Raw genomic sequence first — 24715 nt, 5'->3', positions numbered from 1 at the left:
GCCGGGGACACCTGATGTGAGGGGGGGCTCCGCCGGGGACACCTGATGTGAGGGGGAGCTCCGCTGGGGACACCTGATGTGAGGGGGGGCTCCGCTGGGGGCACCTGATGTGAGGGGGGGCTCCGCTGGGGACACCTGATGCAAGGACGGACGGCTGGTGGCAGGCGACGTGGCTAGTGACACACTCGGGGCTCCCACTGATTCTGCATTATGGTGAGTTGAATGATTTCATTTTATATTACAATGTAATAATAGAAATAATGCGCTTCAATCATCCTGACACCATAACAACCATGGTGCCGGGATGATTGAAGTGCTAACACCAGGTGTTTGGAGTATCTTTACCTGCTGATTGTTAAACTTTCTAGGATACACACATTTCTATTATTGTGTAGGATCTGGGGCTGCTGTCCCGTCATTTCCCTCTCCCCCTTTCCCTCTCCATCCCTCATTCATCTCAGACTCTAACCACACCCTCTTGAGCCACGCCCATTTAGGCCATGCCCAGTATGACACGTAAACCACGCCCATGCTTTGCACGCCGCACTTGTATATTTTTCCTAAGTCACGCCTACAAACGAATGCCCCGCCCCCTAATTATTGTACGGCTCCGCCTACAGCCACAAAAGTGTCCCACATTTTTTTTTTTACAATGTTGGCAACTATGCACTCTGCCCCTGCTGACAGGGGATTGGCTCTTTTTACTCTAGCTGTGGCTGCTTTTAGAATGAAATCAAACTAAGATGTGGAACATCAGTTGTGTGAATGTACCTGGAATGTATTTAGCTGACTAAAGCTGGATACACAAAGCATGCTTTAATGCATATAGAGAGTGATTTTACTATTGTGGGTTTTTGTAACACTTTAAACTGAGCAATATAAATATAAAATGACGTGAATTGGCCGTAAACAGAAGCATACACAATGTTCCTCAGCTGTTTGTGCATATTGCCCACACCAGCTGGCCACACAGACTCATAATAAGTTGGCAAACGCCATCTTTAGTCTGGGAAAGAGCAGGTGACTGCTTCATAAGCCCTGATTGGCTGACAGGCGGAAACGTCGCTTTTTCTCATTGGTCAGTTCACTCACTTCTCTTCCGCCCGGTTCCGGAGACTGGCAGGAAACCTCGCGAGACTCGCGGAGCGGTTCTCCTTCGAAAGCCTCCTCCGCGAGGATCTCGTCGTACGACAAGGAGACAATGGTGCGCGCCGGGCTCGCCTTCTCTTTCAGCGCGGCTGCCAAGGCAGACTTCCCAGCCCCTGGCAGACCGCACAGTATGCACAACCCCATTGGCCAGTTTCTCTCTCGCGCGCTCATGCTGACGCTCTGTGTCCTGCAGTGCGCGTGCGCCGGAGGGATGATTGGCATTTCTGCGGGCTATTGACTTCGCTCGGCCACGCCCACACGGCGAGAGGGGCCGGCCTGTCGCTATGGTGACGCGCCCGGTCCAGCTAATGGGATGGCAGGAAAGTATGGTGGCCGCCTACGTAGGGATGAAGTAAGATTCGATTTGTGATGTAGGGCTTCCTGTTGTGGTCCCAAGTCACGCTCCGGTCCCCAAAGTGCCCCCCTAAAATAATCTACAAAGAGACCTGGAGGAGCCTGACAATAAATCTGCTTCCCTTCAACTTCCTTCAGTAGGGTGACAACGGGAATTTTAAAGCAGTGAAATTGCTTCAGGGTTGTCACCCAGAACAGTGAAGGTGTGTGTGAGCGGAGGAGGGGTGGGTGAGGCGATCGCTGTCATCCCCGCTGGTAATAACCTTCCTCCGCGCTGCCTGAACGCGGTTCGGTACCAAAAGCTCCACCCACACCGGCCTGGTGACCCGCAGGCCCAGCGCTGAGCCCATCGCCTGCACCGTGCACGCCGTCTGCAGTGAGTATATCTCTTTTATAGAGGGTCCAATCAGATCACTATTTCGTACGGCGACAAGCCTAATGCCACATATGTGCGCCTAATCGCCTGTCTTCCCCCCGCCAACCGGCAGGCAAAACGCACCGCTCTTTAGCAGAACACAGGGGGTGCCATCGATTTTTATTTGATCGCCACTGGGGGGGTTTTATTTTTTGCTAACAAACAAATAAAAAAATAACCAAAACGAAGTTTTTTCTTCGTTTTGGTTATACAATTTTGTAAATAAGTTTTCTCCTTCACTGATGGGCATTTATATTTGGCACTGATAGGTGGTATTGATAGGCAGTACTGATGGACATTTATAGGTGGCACTGATATACAGTGCTGATTGGCACTGATATGCACTATTGATAGGTGACACTCATGGGCACTGATAGGTGGCACTAATATGCAGTACTGATTGGCATTTATAGGTGGCACTGATAGGTGGCACTGATATGCATTACTGATGGGCACTCATAGGTGGCACTGATGGGCATTTATAAATGGCACTGATCTTCAGTATTGATAGGTGACACTTACATGCAGTACTGATGGGCATTTATAGTTGGCACTGTTAGGCAGCACTGATGGGCAGTACTGATTGGCACTGATATGCAGTACTGATGGGCATGTATAGGTGGCACTGATATGCATTACTAATGGGCATTTATAGTTGGCACTGATAGGTGGTACTGATAGGCAGCACTAATATGCAGTATTGATAGGTGACACTCATGGACACTTATAGGTGGCACTAATATGCACTACTGATGGGCATTTATAAATGGCACTGATATGCAGTATTGATAGGTGGCACTGATATGCAGTACTGATGGGCATTTATAGTTGGCACTGTTAGGCAGCACTGATGGGCACTAATATACAGTATTGATAGGTGGCACTGATATGCAGTACTGATAGGCACTTATAGGTGATACTGATAGGCGACACTGATGGGCACTTAAAGGTGGCACTGATATGCAGTACTGATAGGGATTGATAGTGGGCACTGATAGGAGGCACTGGCAGGCATTACTTATGGGCACTGACTGGCACCTCTAATGGGCAACCCTGGTGGTCCTGGGTGGGCATACCTGGGCTGCACTGATAATCAATCAGAGCAGAACCCCCCCTGTCAAGAGAGCATCCGATCGGCTCTCCTCTACTCACGTCTGTTAGTTGGAGTGGAGGAAAAGCGGATAAACATCTCTTCCTGTGTACGCTAATCAGCTGTGATTTGGACACTGCTGATCACGTGGTAAAGAGCCTCCGTCAGAGGCTCTTTACCGAGATCGGAGATGCAGTGTGTCAGACTGACACACTCCACACCAACGATCGCCACGCTCCTCGCCCCCCGCGGTTTATCCTGCTGGACGTCATATGACGTCCAGTCAGGATAACTTAACCACTTTGCGCACAATAGTCTGCTATATGGCGGGCGGGAAGTGGTTAAAGGGTAACTCCACTTTCATGAAAAAAAATATAGCAAATAAAAAATAATAGTGTATACAACTGTGATACAAGTCATATTTTATTTATTTATTTCAGGTACTTATATAACGCCGTCAATTTACGCAGCGCTTTACATATACATTGTACATTCACATCAGTCCCTACCCTCAAGGGGCTTACAATCTAAGGTCCCTAACTCACATTCATACATACTAGGGACAATTTAGACAGGATCCAATTAACCTACCAGCATGTCTTTGGATTATTGTAATTTAATGTTATTATAAAAGATCTTTTATGCGCTGTAAAATGCAAAATGGCTACCTGGAGGTGTTCTCCTTTTCTTTTCTACAGCCATTGAAAGTGCTACATTTATACAGAATGTCTGAGCTGTCAAAAAAAAATGGGGCGGAGAGGTGACGTCACTCTGCAAGGAGCTCAGTGAGGAGACCTCTGATTGGAGGGAAGGGACACACCCCTCTTCACACAGCTCACAGAAACAGGCTATATGAGCTAGTTGGACGTCTGACAATAGAGGATCCCTTGATAACGTCCTATTGGACGAAACGTGTCGGGGAGCCGTCACTAGTGCTGACGTCAGGCCACTGTCCGATACCGGGTCGGCAGTGGCACCCATTGTTCTATGCTTTTTTTTTTTTAATTCATTTTATTTAGGCGTTTAAAATACAAATCTAATAAAAACTATACTATGGAGACTTCATCTGGCTCCCGGTGAGCTTTATTTGCTACAGCTACATCTGGATGGTGAGAGTTGCTGAACAGCTTTCCCCACAACAGATGACGAATCTACACTGAGTGCGTGTTTTGCTGCTGTAGCGGCGGGAAGTTTTTCCGGCGAGTGTCCATTTCACACGGGGGGTGCGGTGGAAGATTCTGGAGCTCTGTACTGGATCAAGCTTCACTTTTCCAGTCACCACCAAATTTTTGTGCACATCTTTGTACTGAACTATTGTGTTTTCATCAATACGTTTATATTGCTGATCCTATCATGGGACTGTGCATTTACATCTATATTGTTTTTATTGTTGATTTTATATATATATATATATATATATATATATATATATATATATATATATATATATATATATATATATATATATATATATATATATATACACACAGGTGATGATACTCGAAAAATTAGTGCAAAAGTTCATTTATTTCACTAATGCAAAAGGTGAAACTAATATATGAGATAGACTCATTACATGCAAAGCAAGATAGTTCAAGCCGTGATTTGTCATAATTGTGATGATTATGGCTTACAGCTCATGAAAACCCCAAAACTCACAGAACAGGGATTTGGGTGTTTACATACACTTGCGTCCCTGTTCTGCCTCACGTGGCCGGCGATCATCGCGACCGTCGGCCACGAGCATCAGCCCCCCCCCCGCAGTGTAGCAGGCACACGCACCTGCTATCCTAATCCTGCTAGCCGAAGTATAGCTACGACGGCACGCGGGATCATGCCGACCTGCCGCAGTATAATGACGGTGGCTGGTCGGCAAGCGGTTAAAAAACACATACACAGTAGTTAATTACTGCATAATCCAGAGGGGATACAAGTATTTTTGCTTTATATTGCATTGGAATAGGGACGGGGAGGAGAACTGCTCTCACACTGACTGACAGGGAGGGAGGGGAAGAGACTCACCGCATAGAACTGTATGATGGAGGGACTTAAACTGGCCACAGTATCATGACTCAGCAGCCACAATCACCATGGTCAGCACAGACAGGGGCACAGGAACGGGCAGGATCAACCGGGTATATTACAACACAGAAAGGGACATTACAAGACACAAGCACTGTGCTATAGATCATGCCTTAACTACTTGCCGACCAGCCACCGTAGTTGTACTGCGGCAGGTCGGCACGGCTGTGCAAAATCGCAGTCATATGTCGGCCGTTTTAAGAGCGATTGGAGGCGCGTGTGTCCCCGGTTTACCGCCATTACCAGTAAAAAAAATAATAAAAATGCCATACAAATATCCCCTATTTTGTAGATGCTATAACTTTTGCGCAAACCAATCAATATGCGCTTATTACATTTTTTTTTTAACCAAAAATATGTAGTAGAATACATATTGGCCTGAACTGATTAAGAAATTTTTTTTTTTTTTTTTTGGGGAGGGGGGGGGATATTTATTATAGCAAAAAGTAAAAAATATTTCTTTTTTTCAGAATTGTTGATCGTTTTTTGTTTATAGTGCAAAAAATAACAACCACAGAGGTGATCAAAAACCACCAAAAGAAAGCTCTATTTGTGGGGGATAAAAAGGAACACACCCTTTGTTTGGGTATCACAAAAAATTGTTTGGTCATTAAGGGGGCAAATGCTTCTGGTCCTTAAAGTGGAGGGCCACCCTAAAAAAAAAAAAAAAATTACTTCAAAATGTTCCTAAAAATCTTGAGAAAAAAAATGAAAAAAATTTTTTTTTTAACTTACCTGAAATGGCTGTTGCTAGGCAGATCGTCCTAATCTGCCACTTCCTACACCGCGGTGATCTTCAGTCTTCTCCTCGCGTTGTCTTCTGGGGAACACCCCAGTCACAAAGCGATGCGCGACTTGCGCATGCGCAGTAGGAAACGGGCAGTGAAGCCGCAAGGCTCCACTGCCTGTTTCCCTTACTTCGAATGGCGGCGCCGGGACCCGAAAGCCGAGGGACGGGTCGGCCTCGGGCGGCCGACATCGCGGGCACCCAGGACAGGTAAGTCTGCTTATTAAAAGTCAGCAGCTACAGTGTTTGTAGCTGCTGACTTTTAAAAAAAAAAAATTTCAGCTGGACCACCACTTTAAGTGGTCAAAGGAACAGAATTGTTTTTTTTTTTTCTTAGGGTTACAACCACTTTAATTGTTACAGATTTGATAAGCATTAGTAGGCTGATGCTTATGTTATCCATGTTTTTTCATTTCAGATTGCTTGCTCTTTCTGCACATTTCCTTTATATGAACCTGCAAATATCCTGGTCTGTTTGAAGCTAAAGACAAGTAAGAGAAAGTTTATTAAGAAGTCTTTTGTTTAGTGTCATAGTTTTTCTTATATTCATAGATAGATGAAAATATAGATATAGATGGAGGTGAAAATGTTCATATGCTTTGCAGAGAGTAATGCTGGCCATACACTAGACGAAAAAATCATCCGAAAATCGAATGTAGACACTTTGTTTTTTGGCAAATTAATGGGCACAAATCATTTGTGACATTTTTGTGGCAAAAAAACGAACGGCAAGTTTGGAAAACTTCTGCCGAACAAACGATAAATTGCAAGGTTAATGCGTTATTTGTCCGTGAAAAAACAAATGGTTGCTACTGCGCATGGGTGAAAAACATTTAACCCGGTAGGTAAATTTTCATGCCAAAGAACGTTCACGTCAAAATGTCATGACAAATCGTCCACACCAACAACTATATAACGTTCCGGCACACAGAACGTTGTCTCATTCGATGCCACTGACCAGACGAACGATTACACTGACCAATATCCAGAAAAGCTGACTGGGCTGAGAGAGAGCTTCACCGCTCCGGTAGACTTGCTTGTGAAAGAAACGAGCAACTGTTAATCCGTCCAAGAGAAGAGTCCCAGGTGCTGGCTGATGCAAGATGAAGCAGAGGAGAACGAGGAAATCTGGAAGCCGCACACCGGTCTGATAAGTGCTTTTATTATTAAAAAGCTGGATCACAACAGTGTACAGAACATTACAGCAGAAGTGTACAGAGATCAGCTGACGCGTTTCGCAATCATAGCGACTGCTTACTCAGTAAGCAGTCGCTATGATTGCGAAACGCGTTAACTGTACACTTCTGCTGTAATGTTCTGTACACTGTTGTGACCCACCTTTTAAAAATAAAAGCACTTATCATCAGACCGGTGTGCGGCTTCCAGATTTCCTCGTTCTCCTCTACGCTGACCAATACACAGAAGATTCGTAACAACTGAAGGTAAGCAGACCAGTACAATAGTTCTAGGGTATTATTTGTTAGGTGTAGTTTGGCAACTGAACAATGATGCATTTTTTTCTTATTACAGGAGCAATGGTGGACAAATTTACCTCGCCACATTTCCTGCCACAGTTCTTTGAAATGTACCGAGACCTTCCATGTCTATGGATAGTGCGCTCCAAAGACTACTCAGACCGTCAAAAACGTAATGAAGCGTATACAAAATTAGCGGAACTATGTACTGTTGTGTATACCAAAGCAGATATATCCTATGTGACCAAAAAAGATTGCAAATCTGCGTACTATCTTCAAAAAAGAATTGAATAAAATGAATGAATCCAAAAGATCTGGTGCAGGTGCAGATCAAGTATACGTGCCACGCCTATGGTATTTTGAGAGTCTACATTTTCTCACTGACCAGGAGGAAGCACGACCCTCTGTGTCAAGTTTAGACAGTATCAATGGAAATATTTCAGGAGATGAAGAAGATGGAACATTTGAGGAAATGGCAGACAGTCAGGTAAAGTCATCATATTAGTTTTTATTATACACTTTTATATGTACAGATCAGAAAATCAAAATTGAAGATTATACATACAAAATTTCAACACACATCAAAATTTAAAGCACATGTACTTTTTGTACATTCTTTTTTATTTTTTAAAGAAAATATAACATGACACCTGTGTTTAGTACTGAAATAAGAGATAAATGCAGCCACTCAAATTTACATATATCATTCAGAGATTGTTTTGCCAATCTACTGCTCCAGGACCCAGAAAATATTGCATATAATCCAGGCGAGCAAGTTGACTTGAGGGACGTGGTGGGGCACGGCACGCCACTCACCAGGCATGACATGCCCAGACAGAGTATCTTCCCGGTCCACCAGGGATTGTGGCATGTAGGTGGAGCTAGTACGCTTTAAGAAATCATGCAACCCACAGCAACAATGAACTATAGTGTCAATTGTTTGGGGGGGGGCTACATTTATTGCTGTATGGAAGATACGAAAGCGGTTGGCCATAATACCAAAAGCATTTTCTACAACTCCTCTAGCACGAGATAACCTGTAATTTAAAGATTTTTTGATCAGGTGTAAGGTTTTTAAGGGCAAACGGATTCAACATATGGTCAGATAATGCAAATGCGTCATCTGCAACAAATATGAAGTTTAGTCCTTCCACTGTGTCCTCTTGATAGATGGTAGATTTAGAAGTCCATTTTTTAAACGATGAAAAAAAGCGGTTTTCTCAAATATTCCCCCATCTGAATTTCGTCCATTTTTGCCAATGTCCACAAAGATAAACTCATACTTTGCATTCACAATTGCTATTAGGACAATGCTAAAGTAGCCTTTGTAATTTTATAATAGAAGGAGCCAGATTTTGCTGGGGGCGTTATGCGAACATGCTTCCCATCTATGGCACCACCACTGTTGGGGAAATTCCAATAGTCGTTAAATTGTTTAGCTGTTGCTTTCCATTCCTCCACAGATGCCGGTAGCTGTGCAAAGGTAAAAATATATGTTAAAAAAATATTTAAGGCTTAATTCTCGATTCAATTTTTTTATTTTGCTTTATTATACAGGATCTATTTGGCAATGAAACACAAACTGTCACATCACCACCAGTAAGCAGGAACAAAAAGAGAAAGACAAGACAAGATTCTACAGGCAACTTTCTACTACAAGCATCTGCAGCGTTAAATCAGAAGAGGGATGAATGTGATGACCTGGGTGCATTTGCTGCCAAGAAAATACGCAGGATGTCAGAAGACCAAAAACAATTACTGGAACCATTACTCATTCAGCTTCTTAATAGAGGGTTAAGGGGGGAGCTGACCACAAATACGCACTTAGCTGAGCACAAAACCACACACACCCAATCATCGCCTCAACAAATGCATCAGTGGCACGTACCATTCACACAGCAGGGTCGTCCACAAAGCAACTGGGGACATGATTATCAGTACACATCTTTGTGAGTCACATACATTTGGTTTAAAAGATGTTATCTTTGTCAGTTTGACATGTTATGAACTAGTTTGAGTTTACTGTTATGTTTAGAGCTTCTAAATTCAAAGTTTAACAAAGCAAGCTGTACAGTGTTTGAGAGTTAAAAATAAAAGCACTGTGTCATTACCTTTAAGTATTCGTCTTGCATGATTCTTATGATGGCTTGGCAGGTCTCAGGTATGATGTGGCCAAGCGACTGGGCAGAGATTCCAGTGGTGAATTTGAGGTCTTCAAAACTTCGTTCAGTTGTTAGAAAACGAAGTGTTGCTACCAGTCTCTGCTCTGCTGCTATGCTAGGTCTTAAGACTGTGTCCTTTTTTTGTTATGAGGGGTGACACTTGACTCAGTGGCAGCTGAAAGGACTCATCAGGCATCCTCAGATTACGATAATCGGGATTGTTTTCCTTCAGCTCTCGAACCAATCTCATATGAGAGAAGTCATCACGGTTCTTCAGCCACTCTTTACTCCATAACCTTCGCCTTTTGCTCCTGGGCTCCTCTGCTTGCTGTATAGCCATCACTCCAAGCATTACTATGGCAATGGTCCTCTCATCCACATCCATATTGAAGGTGGTGCAGTAGATCTCTACTACGCACAGGGTTTGTTCTAGCGAACGTACGTTGCTCCTCTGGGCGTATACATGAAGCACAGGAAGCCACAGTGCAGAGGTCAAACACATTTTGACACTTTCTTTTTATATGCAAAAACCGCACGAAAAAACAATACATTAATGTTCATAAAGGATTTATCGCTCGAAAAACTTTACATACCTGATGGCGTGATCGTTTGCGCTAACGGCCGAACGTTCGTTTTTCGAAAATGGGTTCGGCTGATTTTTCGTATAGTGTATGGCCAGCATTAGGAATGATCAGACCTTTCATTCTATCAAATAGTTCTTAATTGCAAGAGCACAATAAAAAGATTTGCAGATGACGGTTGTCATCAGAACTGCTTACATAAGAATAAGGCCCCTTACACATGGGGCGGGCTGAGTCTGCCTACTCGGTGGGGAATCTATTTGCTGAGCAGGCGGTTGGCTGGTGCGTGTTTCGCTTATGCAGAGCTGACACAAACACAGCCTGCACTTCTCTGTGGGCAATCAGATGGAAACGGACCGCCTGTCCATTTACACCTGACATGACCTTGCCATCTGATCCGATTCGCCAGGCAGATGGGAAATTAATCCCTATTCGTCCGCTTTTGGTGGATCGGATGTCAGTGGGTGTGAATGGACACATGTCTGTTGATGCCTGCCACTCCATAGAGGAGACTGGAGGGTCCAATTGGGTTCGCCTAGAAAAACTGACAGGCAGACCAGATCAGTCCACCCATGTGAAAGGGCCCTTACAGATGACGATAAGGATAACCGGACATTTCAATACGGATTGCAGAAATTGTAACTTTCGCCTGAACAGCAATAGATGTATAACAAAACAAATATTAATACCTGAAATAGTACCTAAGAAGATAGTAAGGCAGGCCATACGTTAAAGTTAAAATTTAGGCAGAAAATGAAGTCCCGCTAGATCACTTCAGGCTGGAGTGTGCAAAATCTGGTGCAACTCTGCATAGAAACCAACCAGCTTCCAGATTTTTTTTTGTCAAAGCTTAAAGTGATACTAAAGGTTCCTTTTTTTTTTTTTTTTTTAAATAACAAATATATCATACTTGCCTCCACTGTGCAGCTCGTTTTGCACAGAGTGGCCCCGAGCCTGGTCTTTTGGGGTCCCTCTGCGCCTCTCTCGGCTCCTCCCCGCATTAGATAACCCCCTGGGAGAAGCTCTCTCCCGGGGGGTTACCTTGCGGGCATGCTCTCGAGTCCAGCATTTGCGTTCATAGACGCCAAATGCAGGACTAGGCGACCACGTCATTGGATTTGACAGCAACGGGAGCCAATGGCTGCGCTGCTATCAATCTATCCAATCAACAGCCGAGAACCCCCTAGCAGAGAGAAGGCGTGTCCCCGTGGGACAAGTTCGAGGGTTCAGGTAAGAAAAATGGGGGGCTGGGGGCCGGTCAATGACAGGTGTTTTTTCACCTTAATGCATAGGATGCATTAAGGTGAAAAAACACAAACCTTTACAACCCCTTTAATTGAACAAGATGAAGTTAGAGGCTGATTGGCTACCATGCACAGCTGCACCAGATTCTGAGTGCTACAATTTTAGTAAATCTCCCCCCAATGTCTCACCCTGCTCTGCACATTCTCAGTTGTTCTCTATTTTTCGGCACTGTGCCGAAAATGTAGAGGCCAATCTGCTGACAGCCTAAAGATTTACTGCTGTTCACAGGCTCTGGGCTTCTGAAAAATGGGGTTTTATGACTTCACAACCACTTTAAAGGCTTTCAGTTATAATAATTAGAAATCATGTCAGGGGTTCTAAAGTTTAGTAGTTTGCTATGTTGTGCACACACAAACTCTTTAGTTTGTGAGTCGATGATTATGTGATTCTTGAGTTTATCATTTAAAGTTTTATTAAGTACATCAGACAGGGCAGAACAAGTCCAGCAATGAAATGTTGTACAGTAAGAATAGGCTTGTGATTCTTGAGTTTATATTGATTGTCCTCTCTCTTTTTTTTCTTCCTCAGCATGCCAAGTTGTTTAGTTCCTGGATGTACATTTTCCTGGAGAACCAGAACTGCAGAAACCATACTTCATGTTTTTCCTCGGAAATGGGATACTTTACAGATTTGGTTGGAAAAAATCTTTGTCGCCGACGAGATGATGGAAGATCTCATGACAAAAATTCACAGTTCCAGAAAGGGAGCTTATCGGATCTGCTCCAGTCATTTCAAGGAGGATGACTATGAGGTACGGGGCCCTAATAAGGTTCTGAAAAAAAGTGCAGTGCCATCTATGAATTTAAAACCACCCGTAGAGCTTCACGTAGACCATCTTTACAGTAAGAGACCGGATGAGGAAATGCAGCCTGTAACCTCTGAGTCTTACTCGCAGCAACCTGTGCCTGTGGAGCCATCCTTACAGGAACCTGTGCCCTCAGAGTCCCTCTTGCTGGACACAGAACAGCATCACGATCAAAGCTTGCTTTCTGTTTCATTGACCGAGCCAGAAGAGATCATTACTGACAGTGAAATTCTGAACATAGAATTCATGTCTGTTGAGGAGTATCAAATGGAGCAAATGGTTGAATCCTTGAGTGAGTATGTGGAAACCAGCACTACAAACCTTGAGCCTGTAACACAGAAACAAAAAAGAAAGTATACACCAAGAGTTCGTCGAACAGTAGGCATGGTCACCAAGCACTGTCCCACTCATGTGCACAAAAGCACACAGTATGATAAATTTGCTGGGAAGAAAAGTAAAATTGTGCAAGTAGAACGCCGAAAACCACACATGTCTATAGGGGTGCAATGCAACCTGGCAAGCCTACCATCTCTAAGCAGATTCGAAGTAAATGCTGAAACTACAAAAATAGAGGAGGACCAGAAATACATAAATTTTGTCTTACAATCGACTTTTCTGCCAGACCTACCAAGTGATACCAGATCAGTGGAGGAATTTATAACAAGCCCACTTTCTTCAACTCAGTTCCAACCCGCTCCAACTAGTCCGTTTCTGTCAACAAAAGGTAGACGGCCGGAAGATAATTCCCGTTCTTTGAACCAATCTTTGTCTGAGTCTAAAAAAGTTTCAATTTCAAAACCACGCAGTCGTATTGAGAACTATAGACCGTCTGTTAAAGAGGATCAAAAGGTTCAAAAAGGACTTACAGAAGATGAGATGTTTAGAGATCCTGAGGACCCTGATGTATCTTTTCTTCCAGTTCTAGATTCAGCTGAGCCTATTTCGTATGCCCATGAAAATAAATATCTGGTTTTTGGTTCATGTTTAGATGAGCTTCTTTGGAATTGCAGATGTAAAGCAAGCAGCACTTGCACTGGAAAAGTCAGAAGAATAAAAAAATATCTGGTAGGTTCTGCACTTGTGGTCACGGGAGTCTGTTCAAAGGATCACAAGTTTCGTATGTGGGCAAGTCAACCTTTTGTTGGCCGCATGCCTGTAGGAAATCTATTGCTTTCTGGTGCTATAGTTTGTAGCGGCTCTCATTTTCAAAAAATGAAGGATTTTTTCTCTCTTCTGTGCATGCCAAATATTTCTCAATCCACGCACAATAAGAACCAGCAAAAGTATGTCTTCCCAACAATCGATCACCACTGGAAAAATGATCGAGACAGTGTGTTAAAATCTTTGGGTAACAAACCCGTTGCACTGGCTGGCGATGACCAGTCTGACCCTCCAGGAATTGCTAAAAAATCTTGTTCTTACATCTTCATGGAAATCAACACTCAGAAGATTGTCGATTTCCAAGTCGAGGAACTCCAGCCAGGAGAATCGCCAGACATGCTTGAGCCAAACACATTTCATATAGCGCTAGATCGTCTCCTGAAGGACAAACTAAAAGTAAAAGTCATTACAACTGGCAGACATTCTGGCATTAAAAAGTTTCTGAGAAGTCAATACAGCAATATCCAGCACAAATATGATTTATGGCACTTAGCAAAATCAGTTGAGCGCAAACTGCAAGCTGCCAGTAAAGAAGCAAACTGTGCCCAATTGTCCGCCTGGGTTGTCCCAGCCAAGAACCACCTTTTGTGGTCTGCAAGTACATGTGATCAAGACCCCCAGCTTTTGAAAGAAAAGTGGCTTTCGATTGCTTGCCATGCTACCAATATTCATCAGTGGCTTTCTGCGTCGCAGTACCACTCGTGTCACCATTCCACAATTTGGCCAGAAGGGGCGAACAACTACGACTGGCTACAGGCTGGGTCAGCAGCTCATTGTAAGCTGAAGGAGATAGTACAAGACAAAAGACTCCTTAGAGACTTGGAGCAGTTGCCGCATTTTTGCCACACTGGTGGCCTTGAAGTCTTTCATGCCCTGGCCCACAAATATCGTTCAAAAATGCACAACCTTTTTATTGACGATATGGTGGCACAATCACAGCTTGCCATCTTGGATCACAACCATAACATCAGTCGCATGCAAGCAGTAATTAAAAGACTATATATTTACAGTGAGATGGAGGGAGTTTTACATTATCGACAATTTTACAGTAATGGCAAAAAACAATGGACAGTATCAAAGCTATATGAATCTACAAATCGGTTATTTCTGTTTGATATTTTGTCAGACACCGTGGCCTTTGCATTTGGGGAAAAAAACTTTCCCTGGCAATCGAGAAGAAGGGACACACAATAAAAAAAATATAATTATTTATATGAATACAGTGAGGGGAAAAAAGTATTTGATCCCCTGCTGATTTTGTATGTTTGCCCACAGACAAATAAATGATCAGTCTATCATTTTAATGGTAGGTTTATTTAAACAGTGAGAGACAGAATAACAACAAAAATATCCAGAAAAACGCTTTTCAAAAAAGTTATACATTGATTTGCATTTTAATGAGTGAAATAAGTATTTGATTCCCTATCAATCAGAAAGATTTCTGTCTCCCAGGTGTCTTCTATACAGGTAACAAGCTGAGATTGCGGGTGTAGCGCGGGCTCGCACCGTAGCCACGTTACATATGGCGTTAGGGGCGTGGCCTGGCGCTTCCGCTCGGGGATTTGGGTTGGGGGATCTGACATGGTGAACGCTCTTTCTCTCATTTGGATTGTCCTCCCACATGCAAGAGGTCCAACATAGGGGTAAGCACACCACAGATATTTATGATGATCTCTTACTTTACCGCACTTGCACATACAACCTGTGATTTTCATATTTGCACTCCACAACACTCTTATCAACCAGCAGGACTTCTTTGCCAATATATTTTCTAATCTTTTTGCTTCTTTTCCCTCACTCTGGCTTGTCTTTCTCACTCTCATCCTCCCTATGTGTACCCTTGTCTGTGCTCTTGTTCCACCTCATTTTAAAACATGGACACTATGAAGATACCTATACCATTATACTTCTAGACCACCATCATGGTGATTATCAACAGACTTAGATATACATTTTACTTCTAGTATGGTTGTTTATGGTTAATGAGGCACACCAAGGGACACATCCTTTCTTCTCTCTTTCTCTATTCTTCCTTTCTATTTCCATTCTTATCCTCACATTTTTACACTCTTTATATGTCCTCTTCACTCTCTCCTCCCTGTTTGCATCTACGCCCATAATTTCATGAACTTCATCATATAACAGTGATACTTTACATTATTATTGATACTCGCAGGTTACTATCGAGTTTATTGTCAATTGATTTAGATACATATACATCTTCATTACAGCTGTCATGACATATATGGCCAATGGGGCATTTCAGGACACATTTGTTTCCTCCTCCCTCTTCGCCATGTTCGCCCTCCACCAGGCCCTCGTTTGGTTGCTGCGGGTCACGCCTTTTCAGCTCCCAGTTGGAGCATTTTCCGTTGTCATCCTTGGGGATTAGTCCTTTGGACCAATTGACCATATTGTGAGCATGGGGTGCTTCACAGAGGCCACATCCTTCTCTTCTAACCTCAACCATCATTGAATGTTATATCTTACCTATACTTACTATTTTCTAGATATCAACTCCTGAGGAAGCGAGCAGAGCTCACGAAACGCATCAAGTACAAAATCTATATATGTATATCATGTATCTCCAGTATTGCAACAAACATGTCTATGGCTGTAAGCTACAGTGGGGACAGAAAGTATTCAGACCCCCTTAAATTTTTCACTCTTTGTTATATTGCAACCATTTGCTAAAATCATTTAAGTTCATTTTTTTCCTCATTTAATGTACACACAGCACCCCATATTGACAGAAAAACACAGAATTATTGACATTTTTGCAGATTTATTAAAAAGAAAAACTGAAATATCACATGGTCCTAAGTATTCGGACCCTTTGCTCAGTATTTAGTAGAAGCACACTTTTGATCTAATACAGCCATGAGTCTTTTTGGGAAAGATGCAACAAGTTTTTCACACCTGGATTTGGGGATCCTCTGCCATTCCTCCTTGCAGATCCTCTCCAGTTCTGTCAGGTTGGATGGTAAACGTTGGTAGACAGCCATTTTTAGGTCTCTCCAGAGATGCTCAATTGGGTTTAAGTCAGGGCTCTGGCTGGGCCATTCAAGAACAGTCACAGAGTTGTTGTGAAGCCACTCCTTCATTATTTTAGCTGTGTGCTTAGGGTCATTGTCTTGTTGGAAGGTAAACCTTCGGCCCAGTCTGAGGTCCTGAGCACTCTGGAGAAGGTTTAAGTCCAGGATATCCCTGTACTTGGCCGCATTCATCTTTTCCTCGATTGCAACCAGTCCTCCTGTCCCTGCAGCTGGAAAACACCCCCACAGCATGATGCTGCCACCACCATGCTTCACTGTTGGGACTGTATTGGACAGGTGATGAGCAGTGCCTGGTTTTCTCCACACATACCACTTAGAATTAAGGCCAAAAAGTTCTATCTTGGTCTCATCAGACCAGAGAATCTTATTTCTCACCATCTTGGAGTCCTTCAGGTGTTTTTTTAGCACACTCCATGTGGGCTTTCATGTGTCTTGCACGGAGGAGAGGCTTCCGTCGGGCCACTCTGCCATAAAGCCCCGACTTGTGGAGGGCTGCAGTGATGGTTGACTGTCTACAACTTTCTCCCATCTCCCGACTGCATCTCTGGAGCTCAGCCACAGTGATCTTTGGGTTCTTCTTTACCTCTCTCACCAAGGCTCTTCTCCCCCGATAGCTCAGTTTGGCTGGACGGCCAGCTCTAGGAAGGGTTCTGGTCATCCCAAATGTCTTCCATTTAAGGATTATGGAGGCCACTGTGCTCTTAGGAACCTTAAGTGCAGCAGAAATTTTTTTGTAACCTTGGCCAGATCTGTGCCTTGCCACAATTCTGTCTCTGAGCTCTTCAGGCAGTTCCTTTGACCTCATTTGCTCTGACATGCACTGTGAGCTGTAAGGTCTTATATAGACAGGTGTGTGGCTTTCCTAATCAAGTCCAATCAGTATAATCAAACACAGCTGGACTCAAATGAAGGTGTAGAATCATCTCATGGATGATCAGAAGAAATGGACAGCACCTGAGTTAAATATATGAGTGTCACAGCAAAGGGTCTGAATACTTAGGACCATGTGATATTTCAGTTTTTCTTTTTTAATAAATCTGCAAACATGTCAACAATTCTGTGTTTTTCTGTCCAATATGGGGTGCTGTGTGTACATTAATGAGGAAAAAAATGAACTTAAATGATTTTAGCAAATGGCTGCAATATAACAAAAAGTGAAAAATTTAAGGGGGTCTGAATACTTTCCATCCCCACTGTATATGCTTCATGATGTTTTTTGCTCATCTATGATTAGTTTTTGGAATTTCAATAGATTCTTATTAATTCATTCTACTCATTTGTTATGACCTCTATGATCATCTCATTTAAAGTCCCATGGGCTAACCTTTTTTTATATTATATGTATTCAGGGATGGAGTTGTCATATCAAGAGGCAGTATCTAGACCGCTCTCTTTTTCAATCTGAGATTAGGAGCACTCTCTTAAAGGGAGTGGTCCTAATCTCAGCTTGTTACCTGTATAAAAGACACCTGTCCACAGAAGCAATCAATCATATTCCAAGCTCTCCACCATGGCCAAGACCAAAAAGCTGTCCAAGGATGTCAGGGACAAGATTGTAGATCTACACAAGGCTGGAATGGGCTACAAAACCATCGCCAAGCAGCTTGGTGAGAGGGGTGAGGAATCAGCCCAGAACTACAAGAGAGAATCGGTGTCAATGATCTCAAGGCAGCTGGGACCATAGTCACCAAGAAAACAATTGGTAACACAATATGCCGTGAAGGATTGAAATCCTGTAGTGCCCGCAATGTCTCCCTTCTCAAGAAAGCACATGTAGAAGCCCGTCTGATGTTTGCTAATGAACATCTGAATGATTCAGAGGAGAACAGGGTAAAAGTGTTTTGGTCAGATAAGACCAAAATCGAGCTCTTTGGCATCAACTTAACCGTTTTTGGAGGAGGAGGAATGCTGCCTATGACCCCAGGACACCATCCCATCATCAAACATGGAGGTGGAAAGATTATGCTTTGGGGGTGTTTTTCTGCTAAGGGGACAGGACAACTTCACCGCATCAAAGAGATGATGGACGGGGCCATGTACCGTCAAATCTTGGGTGAGAACCTCCTTCCCGCAGCCCAGGCATTGAAAATGGGTCATGGATGGGTATTCCAGCATGACAATGACCCAAAACACACGGCCAAGGCAACAAAGGAGTGGCTCATGAATAAACACATTAAGGTACGGGAGTGGCCTAGCCAGTCTCCAGACCTTAATCCCACAGAATATATGTGGAGGGAGCTGAAGGTTCGAAATACCAAACATCAGCCTTGAAACCTTAACGACTTGGAAAAGATCTGCAAAGAGGAGTGGGACAAAATCCCTCCTGAGATGTGTGAAAACCTGGTGGCCAACTACAAGAAACATCTGACCTCTGTGATTGCCTACAAGGGTTTTGCCACCAAGTACTAAGTCATGTTTTGCGAAGGGGTCAAATACTTATTTCACTTATTAAACAGTGGGCAAATGTACAAAATCAACGGCCGATCAAATACTTTTTTCCCTCACTGTAAATATGTATTACATAATCCCTTTTAAGATTTTAGCAAGCTATTAAAACTTTGTAGTTTTTTTTTTTTTCCTTGCACATGTAATGTGCGTAATATCAAACAAGGAGGTTGTTTTGTCCCTGAATTTGGTGTTCAAACCGCATAATTCTTTGTAATTGTGCAGCACTTTTGTATGGAGCATTTATAAAGCAAAACGTACATATAGTGTGTTCCTTGTAATTGTCCGGTTTTTATGTTGAACTTTGTTTTTATACCTGTTTTACTTTGTAAGTAGAACTTTTTTATTACCTTTTTTACTAAAAGTTGGATTTGGAAAACACTGCTTTTTTTATTTATTTATTTTTTCCCTGGTGTGTGTGTCCTATTTGGGATTTCACTTTCTGTTCTCTACCAGGGTTTTCCACACTTTCTAAACAAAGGGATGCTTTACTGTCCTTCAGACCTTAGAGGGTACTGACAATAAAACAATAAACACGCCGCTCCAGGTGAGATAATCAGGCTGATGGGTGCTAGCCCCGGCTCACTTCCGTGGAACTGGTATAGAAAGAAGAAATGGCTGCACACCATCACTGATCTTGAGTCCATATGGTTATGATTTACCACTTGCCTACCTGGCAAATTCTGACATTTCTCTCCTACATGTAAAAATCATCATTTTTTTTTTTTTTTTTGCTAGAAAACTCCAAAGAACCCCCAAACATTATATATGTTTTTTTTTTTTTTTTTTTTAGCAGAGAGAATAAAATGGCAGTCTTTGCAACTTTTTATCTCGCACAGTATTTGCACAGCAATTTTTCAAACGTGTTTTTTTGGGAGAAAAAAAACTGTTTCATGCTTTAAAAAAGTCAAAACAGTAAAGTTAGCCAAATTTTTTTTCATAATGTGAAAGATGATGTTACGCCGAGTAGATACCTAACATGTAATGCTTCAAAATTACACAGGCTCGTGGAATGACGCCAAACTTTGGTACTTAAAAATCCCCATAAGCGACGCTTTAAATTTTTTTACTGGTTACATGTCTTGAGTTACAGAGGAGGTCTAGGGCTAGAATTATCGCTCTCGCACTAACGTTCGCAGCGATACCTCCCATGTGTGATTTGAACACCGTTTACATATGTGGGCGCGACTTACGTATGCTGGATCTGCCGAATCCACCATGTTGTCCCTTCCGAATGTTCCGCCGTGTGTGTCGCATGCAGAAGGGAGATGGTCACGCCCCAGCGTCATGACTCACTGAGAGTGGAGTTTCACACATGCGCAGTGTATATAAAGCCATAACACACAGTCGATGGAATGGCCGTTGGAACAATCTTGGAGTAGAGGATGAAGGATCGCCATCGCCAACACACGAAAGTAGCCAGAAAACGAAGGGACAATTGGAAATTGGGGCATAGTTGGTTAGTGGCCTATACTGCCTAGACTGGGAGCAGCTTATGAGTTAAGCCAGACATTATGTTTTGTCTTGTGTTCTGTCTTGCAGGCATCATATCATTTATCATGACGGATAAATTTACTGCGCATGATTTTCTGCCCCAATTCATTGACCTTTACCGGGAGGTTCTCAGTGTTAGAGGCGCTGGCGGACTGACGCCACATCCACCTATGTAAGTATGAATCAGAAAAAAAAAAAAAAACACATGCCTTTCTTTTAAACCCTCCTGGCTAGAAATGAGACTACACTGGGCCCGCTTCAGACCTGCAGACATGTTTTATCACAGTCTACTCGCATACTTGCCCAAGGAGAAGACAAATTATACCCCAAAAGGGGGGAGCAGGGTGTGGTCAGTGCTTAACCCCCATCTACTGCTTCAGACCTTTCACTGGCAACCATTTATGTTATGAACTGCAAAATCCTATGCAGCAGATACACTCCATCCACAACTGACAGCGTTTGTTGGTCACAATATCCAAACCCTAAAACAAAAATGGAATTGTATTGCATCTTTGTTTGTTCATATTTTTATCTGTTGATTCACGTTATATTTAAAGCGCTGCACTTATGTTTTATTTCCTATAATTATAATGCATCTACTTGTCCTTAGTGGCTACTTAATTTTTTTTTAGGAATGAATCGAAGAAAAGGCTGGACGGCTGCACTCTGTTAAAGCGGGGTTCCACCCAAATTTTGAACAATATCTGTATGTATTCTCTTCCTTGCCTAGATGCTGACAGTAATTACCTTTTATTTTTCTATTCTTTGCACTTCCTGGTTCTCCTCCCGTGGGAGTAGGCGTGTTTCTAGCCTCTCCCAGACTCCTGGGAGCTAGTCTCAGGCTTCCCAGGATGCCACTGAGCATGTGCGGGAATGAGCAGTGAATGCTGGGAGCACAGCATTCACCACATCCAGGAAATAAATGCTTGTGGGCTTCAAATGCCCACAATGAAGATGGAAACCGCCTGCAGTGAATAATATAAGTTATTCTTTCCGACTAAATCTGACACAGGCAGACATATTACACACAATATGTGAGTATGTAATGCTAAGAAGAAAAGTTTGTGAATGAACTAAAAAAAAAAAAACGATAGATAGGTGGACCCCCGCTTTAACACCTTTATTGAAAACTGTTTAAAAATTCTTCTGGTACAAAGGCATCAGAGGCACAGGATTATTGAAAAGCTAACATGTTTCACACCACTATGGGGTGCTTAGTCATAGCTATGTCTAAGCACCTCCTAGTGGTGTGAAACATGTCAGCTTTTCATTGGTCCTGTGCCTTTGTACCAAAAGAATTTTTAAACCGTCTTCAATAAAGGTGTTAACAGAGTGCGGCCGTCCAGCCTTTTCTTCGATTCATTCCTACATGCAGAGCCAGCACCTGTTTCCATCAGCAGGTGGGATGCATTACGAGATGTCTGCCTAGAGCGGTGTTCTTTTATTGTTGCAATTTTTTCAAGCTTTTTACCTTTTATTTTCACCTACCTACCGCACAATAACACACACCCTGTCCTAGGGTCACTACGCTTATTTCTCAACTGTATCTATAAAAGGAGCCATGGTTGCCACCCCCACTGGACTTCACACATCTGCCTTTATTCATCTCATTCCAAAAAAAAAAAAAAAATGCTGCCAACACATCGAAAGACTTATAAGCTGCATTATATTACATTTTTGTTCTCTGGTTTAAATATCCTTTAGAGCAATGGTTCTCAACCTCAGTCCTCCAGTACCCCCAACAGGCCATGTAGGCCATGTTTGCAGATATTCCTTTTATCTTGCACACGTTCTTTAAATCAGAGTCAATGGCTTGGTATTTTGGACAGCTATTTTATCTAAGAGAAATTCCCAAAACATGGGCTGTTGGGGTACTTGAGGACTGAGGTTGAGAACCACTGCTTTAGGGTAATCTTTTTATGTTTTTTGTTTTTTCTTTCCTATCATATGCTCAGTATGAATTGCCCAAGTTACTGAACATTCTGTTTCAAGGAAGTGGAAGACCAGACAAAGGAAAAGAGGGGGGGATGTGTGCAGCTTTCAAAATCAGGATGAGGCTGAATGTGTTTGTCTTCCTATGAGAAGGAAACCAGCAGAAGAAAAAAAAAATGTGCTTTTATTTACTGTATGATTGGTATTCCCCTTGTTCTTTGTTTCTCTTTGCATACCACTTGCTTTGAACTGCTACATTGCTTACACAGCTGCTTTTCCCTGCTCAAGCAAGGCCCTAGTGGAAATGTAGTTCAGGCTACCTAACTTTGATGGCTTTTGCAGGGCATACACGAGTAGAAAAACACATTTTTTGTCAAGTGAAAATCAAAATTGTCAATTTTTTCATACAGTTGTGACATCATTGTTTCACAAATTGACCTGCGAAAAACATTTTTTGCCTCATTTGACAGAAGTGATGCAATATACTGTATTTATTGGCATATAACGTGCACTTTTTTACCCTGAAAATCAGGCGCAAATAGCGCGTGTGTGTTATATGCCAATACTTTGAAGTTTAGCTGCCTCTGAGGGGACAGGGAAGGGGGCGGGACGAGCGCCGTCAGATTACATACAGTGAGAATCTCCTGTTTACTTGGCGGCCTCTGTAATAGGAAGTCCCGTCTCCTGGGCCGCCATTGGACCACTGTTCTGTCTATCATAGGAGATTCTCACTGTATGTAATCTGTCGGCGCTCATCCCCTCCCTGTCCGCTCTAGGCTGCAGATGGGCATCGATCAAGCTGCACTGATGGCAATGGTGAGGCTGCTGCATTGATGGCACTTGTTAGGCTGCATTAACCACCTCAATACAAGGCACTTATGCCGCGTACACACAAGCGGACCATCTGACGGACTTCCAACGGACTTTCCAAATGAACAGACTTACCTACACACGATCACACCAAAGTCCGACGGATTCGTACGTGATGACGTACAACTGGACTAAAATAAGGAAGTTGATAGCCAGTAGCCAATAGCTGCCCCAGCGTCAGTTTTAGTCCGTCGGACTAGCATACAGACGAGCAGATTTTTTCGACCAGACTCAAGTCCGTCGGAAAGATTTGAAACATGTTTTATTTCTATTTCCGTCTCACTTTTGGTGGAAAAAAAAAAGTCCGCTGGAGCCCACACACGATAGAATTGTCCGACAGAGTCCATTCCGCCAGACCAAGTCTGCCGGATAGTCCGCTCGTGTACGCGGCATTACACCCCCTTCCTGCCCAGACCAATTTTCAGTTTGGATGACAATTACTCAGTCATGCAACACTGTACCCATTTGAAATGTTTGTCCTTTTTTTCCAAACAAATAGAGCTTTCTTTTGGTGATATTTAATCACTAGTGGGTTTTTTATTTTTTGTGCTATAAATAAAAAAGGACCGTAAATTTTGTAAAAAAAAAATGCCTTTTTCTTTGTTTCTGTCATAAAATTTTGCTAATTAGTCATTTTTCTTCATACATTTTGGCCAAAATGTATACTGCTGCATATCTTTGATAAAAATAACCCAAATTCGTGTATATTATTTGGTCTTTGTGGAAGTTATAGAGTCTACAAACTGGTGCCAATCACTGAAAATTGATCACATCTGATCAGGCCTTCAGTACATCAGGTGAATCTCATTTCTTGAGACACAAGTCAGGAAAGTACAAATACCCCCCAAATGACCCCTTTTTAGAAAGTAGACATTCCAAGGTATTAAGTAAGTAGCATGGTGAGTTGTAAGGGCCCCTTCTCACTGGGGCGTCGGCGGTAAAGCGCCACTATTGTAAGTGGTGCTTTACCGTCGGTAAAACCACCCCGCTAGCGGCCGAGAAATGGTTAAAAACCACGGCAAAGCGCCTCTGCAGAGGCGCTTTGCCGGCAGTATAGCCGAGCTGTCCCATTGCTTTCAATGGGCAGGAGCGGTATACAATCCGCTCCTTCACCGCTCCGAAGATGCTGCTAGCAGGACTTTTTTTCCGTCCTGCCAGCGCATCTCTCCAGTGTGAAAGCCCTCGGGGATTTCACACTGGAGACAAAGCAGCTGCACTTTCGGGTTGGTTTGCAGGCGCTATTATTAGCGCAATAGCGCCTGCAAACCGCCCCAGTGTGCAAGGGCCCTTAGTAAGTTGTATTTTTTTCCCTCAATTCTTTGCATAATGAAGATTTTTTTTTTTTTTTACAAAATTGTCAAATTATCAGGTTATTTCTCACACACAGCATATGCATACAACAAATTACACCCCAAAATACATTCTACTACTCTTCCCGAGTATGGTGATACCACATGTGTGAGACTTTTACACAGCCTGGCCACATACAGAGGCCCAACATTGTAGTAGCACCTTCAGGCGTTCTATGAGCATAAATGACACATGTCATTTC

The 24715-nt window shown here is 42.9% G+C and overlaps 2 protein-coding genes across 4 annotated transcripts in view; one reads left to right on the top strand and one right to left on the bottom strand.

Moving 5' to 3' along the window:
• PSTK (phosphoseryl-tRNA kinase) overlaps positions 1–1394 on the bottom strand; it is a 35908-nt gene extending 34514 nt beyond the window's left edge. For both annotated transcript variants that reach the window (XM_073595636.1, XM_073595637.1), the window contains exon 1: positions 1093–1394. In XM_073595636.1, coding sequence (XP_073451737.1) covers positions 1093–1371 — 279 coding nt within the window. In that variant the 5' untranslated portion in view covers positions 1372–1394. The remainder of the gene's footprint in view (positions 1–1092) is intronic.
• Positions 1112–16076, top strand: LOC141105657 (uncharacterized). Of its 2 annotated transcripts, XR_012235623.1 has the most exons (4): positions 1112–1879; positions 6296–6368; positions 7408–7839; positions 8910–9246. XR_012235623.1 is itself a non-coding variant. In XM_073595634.1 (3 exons), the coding sequence occupies exon 3, from the start codon at positions 11930–11932 to the stop codon at positions 14558–14560; it is 2631 nt and encodes an 876-aa protein (XP_073451735.1). In that variant the 5' UTR covers positions 1112–1879; positions 6296–6368; position 11929; the 3' UTR covers positions 14561–16076. The 2 variants fall into 2 exon arrangements, 1 of the variants encoding a protein (XP_073451735.1); XM_073595634.1 differs by lacking the exons at positions 7408–7839; positions 8910–9246 and adding an exon at positions 11929–16076.
• The last annotated feature ends 8639 nt before the right edge of the window (positions 16077–24715 follow it).

The sequence above is a fragment of the Aquarana catesbeiana genome, linkage group LG08, assembly GCF_042186555.1.
Source record: "Aquarana catesbeiana isolate 2022-GZ linkage group LG08, ASM4218655v1, whole genome shotgun sequence".
Lineage (NCBI taxonomy): Eukaryota > Metazoa > Chordata > Amphibia > Anura > Ranidae > Aquarana > Aquarana catesbeiana.
This window is presented reverse-complemented; position numbering and strand designations above follow the sequence as displayed.